Source organism: Eulemur rufifrons, chromosome 20 (genome assembly GCF_041146395.1).
Source record: "Eulemur rufifrons isolate Redbay chromosome 20, OSU_ERuf_1, whole genome shotgun sequence".
NCBI lineage: Eukaryota > Metazoa > Chordata > Mammalia > Primates > Lemuridae > Eulemur > Eulemur rufifrons.
This window is the reverse complement of record NC_091002.1, coordinates 11,250,209-11,262,834: the sequence shown is the minus strand read 5'-3', so window position 1 is coordinate 11,262,834 and position 12,626 is coordinate 11,250,209. Positions and strand designations below refer to the sequence as shown.

The following is a 12,626-nucleotide window of genomic DNA, read 5'->3' as shown; positions in this document are numbered from 1 at the left end:
GGTTACTACTATTATGTAGATTATTGGCCCAGACCTTGCAGAATATATATATATTTTTTTAGCTTCCCATCCCTATTTTTCTAGCAAAGTCAGTATTCATATGGGAAAAGTTTGTGCCAACTGCCACCCATCTTTGATGTTTGAGTCAAATAGATCTTTCTCAACTAAGGACCTGTTCCCTGAGACAAATGCCAGATGTTTTCCTCCTCCCTCTCATACTCTCTGCCTTCCTTCCTTCCTTTCTTTGTCACCTGCTTATGATTCTGCAATATTGTGTGACGTTTTTTTCATATTTATAACTTGATTAGGATTAACTAAATGGCAAGCTTCACTTTTAGTCTCAAATTCACCATCATGAAAATGGTCGGAAAAAATGCTGTTTAGGATTTCAGTGTCAGATACTGACAGATGCTTAAAATCCCGGTGTTCCCTATGCACCGCACTCTTCAGAGCCCTTCCCTCGTGCCGTTTCTCTCAGACTCTTGTGGAGTAACCAGGTGTGCTGTTAAAAATCAGAATGCCCTCTCATTTCAAGGGTCCTAAGGAAAATGAAGGTAAGAGCTGCCCAGTGGAGATGAAACCACATTTGTGAATGGAAGCATTCATGGCTGGACTTCCTGGCCTTTGTGTTTTCTTGTATATCTAAAGTTGTAACTTCCACAAGATATGAACTACTTTAACAGTTTCTATTTATATTCTGTGTCCCCAGAGTGAGGGGGATACTTGGCAGTGCTACAACATAAAAAAAAAAAAAAAAAACCCTCTTCCTCTGGCTGGCATTCAACTCTTATAAGATATTTTTAGGTTTGGAAATGCATTCTCTCTTCCTCCACCCAGCATGTATATATTTACTCTCCTCTTATTCCTTCCAACCTTCAGCCAAGTCTGTTTCCTGGCAATTTGAGAAGTGAGAAATGCCTGCGTGGGGGGAAAAGTGGAGACACATGTGTTGTGTTGTAATTTTAACAGGGAAACATTGCCCAATGACAAAACCAGGGACTGTCTTGTGATGTTGCCTTCTGCCCACGCTAACTTTTCCTATTCTCATCCCGCTCTTGTCCTGCTGAAGGCTGCTCTGAGGCTGTGACTTGCTTTAAATCAACAGTGTGCCTGTTTCTAAGTACAAGGAAAGACTGATGATCTTAATTTGAAAGCTGTGGGGAGGACAACTACATGGATTGAGCTGTCATCTTTTAATTCATTGTAAATTTCAAAAGCAGGCAGCTCACACAGCCCTCGCTCTGACCTTTAGGTGTCTATAATGATGGGTTAGGAAGCCTTCTAAACACATGTTTTCCTTCCTTCAGCCAACAAGGATTTATTGAGCACTTACTATATGCCAGACATGGTTCCAAGTATGGGGACTATGGCAGCGAAGAAGACCAAGCCTCTGCCCTGTTGATTTTGAAACAGCACTGAACTGTCAGCCCAGGCATTACAGAGGTTTTATCAGGACAGGGACGGCCCGTATGCAGGGCCCCGGCTAACTCCGCACTCAGATTGTCTGTGATCTGCTCTGGGTCCACCTACGCCAGGTACTGTACTAGGTAACAATGGAATCCTTTCAGGTCAGAGGATGATCTTTTCCTCCTGCTCCTTAACCTTTGCCTAATATCACTACACGAGCTTCTGAAAAATGTGAGCTTTTCTGTGTACTGTCTATAGATTATGTAACCATAAACCCTGGCTCAGATTTCAGATTTATGTGACATTGTGTGGCGCATGACTATATTCCCACTCTAAAAGAAACAAGACCACTGCAGAATATTTCAAAAATTATTTTCACACATGATTATCGTATAGTATTACAATGTATTATGTGCAAAATTCCATTTAAAAAATCATTTACAAAAGGAAGTACAACACAGTGTGTGCTGAGGGTTCTAGTACAACAAAAGAAAGGCTTAAAAAGGTACAAGGTACAAAGCCAATCAAATTAGATGACTATGCATCTTTACACAGTACAAGAACATGTTTTTGTAACTACCTGTTTTACATTGATACAAGACCCTCATAGTCTGTGCACCTGCAAACTGCTTTTATAAAACATGAATTTAACTGCACCATAAATTCTTATGATACAGACGGGTTTTGGGTGCATTCTCAAACTTTTCCAATGTATAACATCTTATTTAACTCAGACAAAAGCCATGTTATACATTACTTGATTTCTGCCCCAAATAATTTGATGCTGTTAGTTTTGATTTATACGGAAAAGGGTGGGGAGTGTCATCCTTAATTTTTTTCCTCATGGGGTTTTCAAAATCGTTTCCAAAAGCAGATACCATATGGAATAGATTTTGCCAAATCTCATTGCGTATTTACAGTATTTTAAGCATAGGTGGTTCCTCCCATCTCCTTTTCCTATGTCTTTCAAAGAGCCTGAACCAGCAGACTAACTCCCCAGTCCTTTGTTAGAGTCTGTATTTCTCTCTCTACCTTTCACTACATTCATTTCTCTCCTATTGTCAGCATCACTTGTTTAAAAAACAAAACAGTAAAACACCACTGAACGTGAACAAGATAACAGTACATCAGATTTCCAAAGGCATTCTGTGGCCAGTGTCAGGAATATATTGCTTTAAGAAATCCAGCAGTCTCTCCCCACAAAGTTGCCAAAACATCCAGTTACAGAAGAGAGACCTATAAAATGCAATACTCTCAAATCCAGCAAGAGATTTCTTTTCGAATATTAAATGTTAAAATCACATGCATAATTATAGAATATTTTAAAGTTACAAAAATATTTTAAAAACCAATCCTGACAGTTTACCTGCAACTGCTATAAAAATTTCTATGAAATATATAAAAACACAAAGGCTCTTTGTAAAAAAAACAAAAGAAAAGAAAAGAAAAGAAAAGAAAGAATGAAAGAAAAAGAAAAAGAAAGCAAGGGAGAAAGGATGGAGCCATCCACAGAACCGAGAAGTACCTGACTCTCTTCATCGGACAGTCTTGTCGAACACCTGCTGTTGAATTCAAGAGAAGAGCTTGTATCTTAAATGTTTATTCGACATATATACATACACGTAAGCCAACCTAGAACCTGGCTGAGGGTAGGTAGCAAACAATCTCAGGACACTTGAACCGTCAAATGCAACTCTCCATTGCTCAAGGAGAATCCTACTGTCTCACAAGCCTCAGCTACCTCATGTGGCTACGATGCCCTTGGCCAGGTTGGCCCATGGATGGCTTAGTCACTGAACTGAGGAGTCCCCGAGGAGGTGACTGCTTTTCAAGCTCAAGCACACAGAAGCCAGAAGGCGAGGCTCCTAGCCCCCTTTGGATGCACCACTGGGAAGTCCCATGTGTCTTCTATGAGGTGGTGAGGTCCTCGTCCTCATTCTGGAAGATGACGCCGTAAGAATCATTCTTGACGCGCTTGTAGACAAAGTGGAAGATGTGGGGTTGCGGTCGGCTGTGCAGCTCAGCCTTGATCTTTTGAGGGTAAGTGTCCTCTGCCAGTTGCTGCCACGTTTCATCAACAAAGAGGAAGAGGCTGTACTCCTCAGGGTCCCTCACCTTAAATTTCTCAGCACAGATCTGACACACATCCTCGGTGGTGACGTACGGTCTCACGAGGAGGGTCTTTCCCGTGCAGCCACTGCTGACCTCCTGGAATGCAACTCGGAGGTAATTCTGCAGATGGGAAGAGAGATGTCACAACAAAGTCAAAAGAGAAAACCAGATCAGGCAATAAGTGCACACGATGGAAGACAGGTGAAAAATCTAAGTTGAGTGCTTCAAGGCCCTGGATTGTCACGATGTCTATTGTCAGCTGCCAGGCCTCGAATTGTAAGGGAAGAGGCTGATCTGAGTTTGGACAGTGGAGAGCTGGAGTGTCCACTGTCCAACCAGATGGACCAAGTGGCTGCATTTTAATTTAATGTAATACGAGGCAGGAAGTCCTGGTTCTGATCTTTCAGGATCCCTCATAAAGCCTGGTTAAGAAATCCCTGCTTAAGAGTGTGACCCACATCCAATGCTGGGCTTATTCCCGGCTTGAGAAATAAACCAAATAGCAGAAGAGCCTGAACCAGGAGTCAGCAGGAAGAGATTTAAAATATCTAGACACGACAGCACAGACTATGCTTGCTTTTTTCTTTTTCTTTTTTCTTTTAGAGACAGGATCTTGCTCTGTCACCCGGCTAGAGTGCAGTGGTGTGATCATAGCTCACTGCAGCCTGGAACCCCTGGGCTTAAGTGATCTTCCCACCTCAGCCTCCCCAGCAGCTGAGACGAAGGCCGGCGCCACTGTGCTCGGCTTCTGTTCACGTCTGACACATTTCCTTATGAAGCTTAACTGAGGGCAATAATGTTAGGTTGAATCACAAGAAACTACTGGTATTTGACCATTTTTGATCTCCCTAAATGGTGATTTCACGTGGTTCAACCCCCTGCAAGGCTTCAAGTGGCTTCGGTGCAATGTGGAAAAAGTCAGGAGGAGGAGGAGGATGTTGATTCTGCCAAATACTTTGGAGACGGAGCTGATTAAGAGCACAGCGGTGCTGCAGGGACGTAAAAGGAGACATCTGCAGGCTCGGCGCTGTGAATGCCAGGTGTGCGCCATCATGAAATACAATAAACCTGCGGTCTCACATGACACAAAGCCCAAGCCAGGCGCCAAGAATCCTCAGGTCATCCTAGGCTCTCTTAGGTTTTGTGACCCCAAATAACCATTCAGTTTCCATTTCCTTAAGGGTGGAGTTATCAGATAAAATATAGAACACCTGGCTAAATTTGAGTTTCAGCTAGAAAACAAATACATTTTCTTTCTTTTTTTTTTTTTTTTTTTTTGGAGACAGAGTCTCGCTCTTTTGCCCTGGCTAGAGTGCCATGGCATCAGCCTAGCTCACAGCAACCTCAAACTCCTGGGCTCAAGCAATCCTCCTGCCTCAGCCTCCCGGGTAGCTGGGACTACAGGCATGTGCCACCATGCCCGGCTAATTTTTTCTATATATTTTTAGTTGTCCAGATAATTTCTTTCTATTTTTTAGTAGAGACGGGGTCTCGCTCTTGCTCAGGCTGGTCTCGAACTCCTGACCTTCAGCGATCCTCCCGCCTCGGCCTCCCAGAGTGCTAGGATTACAGGTGTGAGCCACCGCGCCCGGCCAACAAATACATTTTCTTGTTCCAAATCTGGCGGCCCTGCTCAGGAGTGAAGGGAAGGTGCTCTCTGCCTCGGTTCCTGTGTGGTTCCCATGAGGGTTTGTGTGGATGGATAATGGAAGGGAAAGCTCTTCAGAAGGACGTTGTGCTCTGTGTATGTAAGATAAGTTTCATGTCTGCTTCTGGTGAGGACGTTTGCCAGCCCAGTGACTCTGCAGAGAGGTGGAGGTGCACAGACTGACAGTCTTGGATTTGCAACCTTTGCAGTGTGCACGTGGCCTCCGTTCCCACCCCACTCCCAACGCCAAGCTCTCGCATATTGTGGGTAGTTACTCAGTGACTCCTGAAGGGGGCTCTGTGAAGGAAGTCTACACCCTCCACAATCCCCATCTGACCAGTGAAGAAACTGAGGCACAGAGAGCCTAAGTAACTTGCCCAAGGCCACACAGCAAGGACATGGTAGAGCCAGCCCCAAGGCCTTTACCACTATGGTATACTGCCTTTTCCAGTGTGAGGAGACATTTGTGTCTGTGGCCTCTGATTTTGGGATTTCAAGTGGACCTTTGTGTCTGAGCCTTTGTATTTCCCCCTTAGTAAAGTGCTAAAAACTTCCCTCTGAGGTTAAGTTCTGAGAATGTATGCATCTCCGTGGTGAGCAAGGTCAATGAGGAAGGGGTACACAGAAGGAAGGGGCTCCTTGGTGTCCAGGGGCCTCCAGATGGAGAGAGGTGACAGGAGGAAGGCTCTGGTGGTAGGTGGGGGGATGGGAGAATGAGCTTCTCTCATTTCCTCTCTTCTTCTCTCCCCTCCCTGGAGAGCCAATATGGTAGCATCCCGGGGTCTGCATGTGCGAAATCACTTAAAGCATGGACATTCTTAAACAGCCCAAGGGGCGGGGGAGCGCACAGCACGTGTTCTCGCTCTTTAGATTTACGTGCCTGGGGAGGAACTTTTGGATCTACTGAAATCTTGAAGAAGAACGAGCTGATCTTGCCTCAATGATGGGCTGACTTTGAACCAAATGCACCTTTTCATTATTTTCAGAGCATTAAGGAGGCAAAAAAACCCCAACCAAACATCAACAACAACAACAACAAAAAACCACCAGGGAGGTGAATCTGTCCTGCTTTTCCAGTTCCCTGCTGGGAAAGTCAGCATGTGGCCCATAGAAACAAAGCACATGTAGGTTTTATAATTCAATTAAAGCCTTCAAAATATTATTCAAAGACATTTGCCAACTCGCTCCTAATTTCATAGACTGTCAGCAAATCAGGAATTGCTGTGTTGGGTAAAGATTTCTCTGGCCCCAACCCACCTCTCCTCTCTAAGGCACAAGCTCCTTGGGGATCCCACACTCCCAGACACCAATTTGGGGTCATGAAAAACTCCAGCCTGGGGACCTGAGCGGGACTTGCTCTAATGCTCACCGGCTCACTCTGGGCCCCATGGGCTGCTGAGATTCTGGAATCTTCTGTTTTGGGGAGTGGGCAAGAGAAAAGGGAAGGAGTGGGGGAAGGACATTATTGTACCTCTCCCGCTTCCCAGAGAGAGACCAGGCCGACTGCAGCGCACAACACTGCTGCTTCCTGATGGAAAAAAATATCTGAGGCCTGGGCTAAGCGTTTCCTCCTGCTTTTTGACTTCCTGTCTGCTTGTTCTGGGAGAAATCCTGCCTTAATTTGACTTGGTTTTCTTAAGGGCAGCAAAATGTGGGCCAACCATCCTATGTACATATGTACATATAAATTTAAAGAAAACAGAGAAGTGAAAGAACAAGGTCAGAGTGTGGTTTGAAATATCCCTTTTCCGCCAGATGATTCAACAAAGGGAGGACCCCGGGGGGCCCCAAGCTGGGATGTGGTGGTGAGCTGGCTTGTGGGGTACCCCGCTGCGCACCTGGAAGTCGTCCACCGAAGGGATGGTCCGGTTGGTGGTCCTCCGCTTGTGCCACTGCCTCAGGGTGTCTCTGGTCTCTGAGCTGAGCAGTCTCGCTGCTTGTTCTTCTTGGAAATTCTTTATCAGAGAAAGTGCTCCGTAGGCGCTTGTCAAGTAGTAGCCTCCTGGAAAAGAGCAGAAAGAGCGAGTTCTCCAAGAGTGTCACCTTCTGGTGATCACAGGGTACACGAGTGTTGGAGGCCGTATTTTGTATTTCCTCCATTTTTTCCACATGCATGTCCTTGTGGGATCACGGGTGCACACACAGGAGAGCACGCCATTCACTCCTTCACCCATCCGTTCACACCCCCATATCGCAGAGATGTACAGAGTGACCCAGGCCTGTGCCGGGGCCGGGGAGCACCCACAGGCCAGGCTGACAGCGTTCCCGTTTTCACGGATGGGATTTCCATTCTAGTGGGTGACACCGATAAAAACCTCGAAATTATTAAAGTACAATTGTGAAAATGGTTTGCCAGAAAAGGTCAGGGTATGGAGGCCTGACAGGGAGGTGGGGACAAAGTCAAACCTGTGAGGGGACCGGGGCAACTGCTCCAAGGCCAGAGTTAGCTGCTTTTGTCTATGTATCTCCTGGCAATACTTGTTCTTGGGCTTTTCTTTTAGAAATTGATAGTTTCTAAATTTTAAGTAAACCGTACACTTTGAAAGAACTGCAGCATATGCAAGTGTGTTCACAAAAATATGGGTACTTCAAAATAACTTCTTTCTTCTGATTCCCTTCCTGACCCTTACTTTGGGACTAAGGTGTCATTTGGGGTATTTTGGAAAAAATAATTTAAAAGGAAAAGCAAGTGCTATCCCTTCGCTGGTGCATTTGGGAATGACCTTGTGTTCTTGGGGAGTGTGAAAGGACTTACAACACTGTGAGCTGTGTACGAATTTGTTCATAGTTTTGTCCTAAAATATAATTTATCCTAAAATATAATTAGGTGCCTATGGAGGAACTTATAATCTCCGTGCTAGAGAGCCACTAGGGGGCGCCCCAAATGTTCATTAGAAGTTCCCTAATTGGGCACAGCACATTTTAAATTTAGAGTCAGCCCAGGGTGGTGGCGCATGCCTGTAGTCCCAGCTACTCAGGAGGCCAAGGCAGGAGGATCGCTTGACCCCAAGAGTTGGAGGCTGTGGTGAGCTATGATCGTGCCACTGCACTCCAGCCTGGGTGACAGAGCAAGACCCTGTTTCAAAATAATAATAATAATAATAACTTATTTAGAATCAATCTTTGTTGGAATGCTCATTGAGTCTCTACTGTGAACCAAGGCCCAGTATAAAACAGGGGGTGGGTTTGTAAGAAACAGAATCTGAGTCCCTGCTCTCTAGAACTTGATAAATGTAGTAAAGAAAACAGACATTGGCTATTTATCCCTTCAGGAACCAGAAGTTAGTTGTGGTTACATGGGTTTTGTGCGGAGTGTCACCTCCACGGCAAAAGGATTTAAGTGCCCGTGCAAGCCCCTGCAGCACTCTGTCTGGTCAAGAAGTGGTAACATGCAAGATGGCAATTGCCCCATCCATCTGTGTCGTGAACAGCACACCCTGCAAGCTCGCGTTGGACGTGAACTCTAGAACGGAAAACACCTTTGTTGTTTTCAGGCTGCTGATGGAGAATCGGAGGTTATTTTTTACCAGGCACCCTGAGCTACATACTTTATATACATATGTTACATGTCAAGCTTTTTGTTTAGCGTGACTTGAAGGGTTTCCCTGACCTCACCACCTATGGTGTAAATTCCCCAGTTCAGAGTTTTGACTTGTTGATCTTTACTATTTGCCCCACGAACAAATCAGCACATGACTGAGTGTGAAACTCAGCAGCACAGAGTGTAAGTCCTACACAGGGAATTTCGGGAGGAAGCAAAGTGGACACAAGTAGTCAAGAAAGGCTGCGTGGAGGGGTGGGCATTGGAGCCAGGACCTGGAAGACTGTTACAATCTTTGTGGGGTGAGGAGGGTGTCTTTGGACTTCAAATTTTAGACGCCACAGCTCTGTTGAGGCCACTAAGCAGAAAACTCAAAATGCTGGAAGCACAAAATTGACCACATTTTGGAACATGTGGATACAATTAGAGGAGGGTTTTAAATTTCTGCAAAAACTATAACCCTACTGCGAGAGCTGTGCACTTCTAAGGGATTCTATGACGCCTTTTCCGTAAATGAGAATACCTGCTTAAGCAGCAGAAACGAGATGTGGCTGCTACCCCGCAAACCAAAGAGGGCTTTGGGCAGGCCATGGAAAAGTCTAAGCTGTGACGTGTTGCAGCCACTCCGCAGCCCCTGCCTCCCAGGCCGCATAGCTTCGGCTGGTCTGTGCAGGCCTGGCCTGTAACCACAGCCAACCCGACTGGGCCAGCCGCTCTCCCAAGGAAGGAGGCCAAGAAGCCCCAGACGCAGCTAAGTGGAAGCAGGCTCCAGTTCAGGGGCGAGCTCAGTGGCTGCTCTGTGTGCCTGCTGGCTGTGCCCGTGTCTTTCTCTCACGTGGGATTCTGGAGGGGAAGGCAGCCACCTGCCCCTTGGCCATCAGCACCGCACCTTGCTCAGGGGCCATGCTGGGAAAGGGGGCAGGAAAAGGCTGTCTCTATCCTCTGGCCACAGGATGCAAGCATATGTTTGTTCTAAGCAGACATCAGCACTGGAATGGTGATTTTCTGAGTGACACTGGCATGCCCTTTTCCCAAAGCCCCAAGAGCTCTACATACTCATCACTAGAATTAAGCATGACTGAAGCTTGGGAAAAAAACAAACAAACAAATTGTAACAATGATGCAGTAGAAGAAAGAAAAGTATGGCATCTAGACTGACATATGCTTCTCTTGGTCCTTGTGTAAAACCATGTGCTTTTCCCCTCCTGTCCAATCCCAGGGCAGAGCAGGCAGGGAAGGATCCATGCAGGGCTTTGGGGACAGGGTGAAAGCATGAAAGAGGCCTGTTCCTACCTGTCTGGGGTGGGGGGCAGCAGGAAAGACACTCATCACTGATCCCAAGTCTGCACTGCCTGTAGTGGTGCTGGGAGGGCACACTCAGGGCTCCAGGGAGAGCAGGAGGGAACCCCAGGCCTGGTGAATTCACATTAGAGGACTGAGGACACTAAGGGACACATTCTGGGGATAACAATGTATTTAAGTTCCCTCCAGGGAAAACGCTGGGATGACACATTCCTTAGGGAATCCTGGCAGCAGGTGGACCTTTTGACTCAAGCCCAGATGGAAACTCACTGGAGAAAACGAAAAAGAGAATCACCCCCAGGGTGTGTCTGGGCTCTTATACAGACATATGAAAATGGATTAACAGGATTCACAGCACACAGGCCCTGATTCGTTCTCCTTTAAAAAGACAAGCTTGCATAAGAGTCCCAGTTATTTCTGCTTTCCAAGGCTGTGCACTACGGTGCCAAACATCCAAATTATTTCCATGATAAAATACCTTTCCCATGTGTAAGGAGAAGGAATTTCTGCTAAGACATGCAGGGGTTAGGCAGAGGCAAGGAGACAAGGAGGAACCTGAACTGCCAAGGTAAATTGAAAGAAAACATCCTGATTTCATTCCATTGTATTTTTATTTTAACCATGAGCAGATGCTATTTTTTTTTAACTGGAAAAAAAAATAACACCGTTTTCATCTTGAAAACAAAATTTTTAAAAAAGGTGAAAACAAAAGGCAGGCCTTTATCCATTTCACTAATACAATAAGCAGGTTATTTTTCTGGCTTCTGACAAAAGTTTGTAATTTCCTCTTGTAATCAAAGAAACCATTTCTTTCAAAAAAATGGCATTTATTCTATGGAATAGTAGATTTTATTGTCATTAAACAATCTCAGTGATGTATAATTGTGGCAGGGTTACATTTTTTTGTGTTTTTTTCTGACTTTTCCAAATTTTCTATGGTGAACATGTATTACTTTTTGTAATCAGAAAAAGGTCAACATATTCTTTCAAATTAAAGAAAAAAAATTTAAACTGCAGTTAACACTTAAGATGTCAAAAAGCACCCAAGTAAATGCTTAATGGTTGCAGGGTTTTATTTTGGGGTGAGGAAAATGTTTTGGAGTTAGAGGTGGTGGTCACACAACATTGTGAATGTTAAACTGAATTGGTCACTTTAAAATCATTAATTTTCTGTTATGCGAATTTCGTCACAATTAAAAAAATGAAAATGGAAAAAAAAAAAAAACACCCAGTTCCTCTGACTTTTTCAAAGGCAGGTTACCTTCTCCGTGTAACAGTGATGGGTCCAAGAGCTCCATCATGTACTCGATTTCGGTGTCCAATTCAAGCATGTCACACTGAGCTATGACATAGGTCAGGACTGGCAAGAAGTCATCAGCGCCATACATCCTCCCTGGGAGTAGGAAGACAGAGCGGGACAGGAATGTTTTTACCAACTTTTCTTTCTTTCATGCCCTAGTTGCTGCTTTTATTAGATAGCAAGGAATCATTCTGGGGAAATGCACTATTTATAAACAGAGGTGGGTGTTTCTGGAATCCTATGCAGCCTACGGCCCTTCAGCTGCTAATGCCAGAGACCAGCCCTCCTCCCAGTTTCAGAATGAATGTCTGTGAGTCAGTTAACACATTACAGATTTTCTCCTCTCTCTTACGATTTGTATTAAATTATGTAATAGAATAGAGTACTTTTAAAACTATTTTAACTTCACCAAATAATATTATAAAATATTTACAAAATATTTACCCACACTAATTCTTTGTGTTATTGCTTTCTGTGCACATGATTCATAAACATGATGATGAAACCAAACTTAAACCAGGAATAACCCTTGCTCTGTATTCAGTGTGAGCACAGTTAATTTTATTTAAATGTGCCAAGTGAGTACGTGTTGAGTATACACATTGATTAATAGCAATATATGGCAAAAACCTTTTTATCTCTATTTCTAGTTTTCTTTACAATGGTGGTTCTCAATTGAGGATGATTTTGCCCTCGCCTCCCAGCCCCCCGCAGGGACATTTGGCACTGTCTGGAGACATTTTTCATTGTCACAACTAGGGTTGTGTAGGGTGTGGGTGCAGATGTCATCCCGGATGCCGCTAAACTTCCTACAGGAGGCAGGACAGCCCCCACAACAAAGAATTATCCTGTCTAAAATGTCATTAGTGTGTAGGCTGAGAACCTGTGTTTCAAAGGAACATCATCCCGTACAGATATTATTTTGGGAATTTTTATAAATGGTTCTGTGAACTATGGAAAATTTATTTCCTATATGTGACATATGCTTGCAAATTTCAGAGGCAATGTTCACATGCTATCATTATCAGAACCAAGAGCTCAGATTTTAATGTCCTCACTCAACAATTTGCAACGAGCACACACATTCCTATCTACTCAAGCAGTGGTTAATAGAGCCCGGGTTTTCTCTCTGTTGCTTCTCCGTGAAACAATTTCACCCAGAAGAAAAGCTGGTAATCGTTTTTGGAATTACAATAAGCTCACTGAAGACCTGCAACAATGCAGGCTCAATCACTCTCCATGAATCATGGCTACTCCTGCATCCACAGGAAGCAGCCAGGGAAATCCTACGACTTACTTTTCAACTTGGTAACTCT

At 44.5% G+C, this 12,626-nt stretch overlaps 1 protein-coding gene across 4 annotated transcripts in view; it reads right to left on the bottom strand.

Annotated features, from left to right (window-relative positions):
• Positions 1–1,764: 1,764 nt before the first annotated feature.
• The window catches only part of RIN2 (Ras and Rab interactor 2), a 212,291-nt gene continuing 201,429 nt past the window's right edge, over positions 1,765–12,626 (bottom strand). For 2 of the 4 annotated variants that reach the window (XM_069495861.1, XM_069495863.1), the window contains 3 exons: positions 11,272–11,403; positions 7,006–7,169; positions 1,765–3,639 (listed from right to left, as the gene is read on the bottom strand). In XM_069495861.1, the coding sequence (XP_069351962.1) occupies positions 3,316–3,639; positions 7,006–7,169; positions 11,272–11,403 (620 nt within the window). In that variant the 3' untranslated portion in view covers positions 1,765–3,315. The remainder of the gene's footprint in view (positions 3,640–7,005; positions 7,170–11,271; positions 11,404–12,626) is intronic. The other 2 variants (XM_069495860.1, XM_069495864.1) reach the window with 1 other exon arrangement.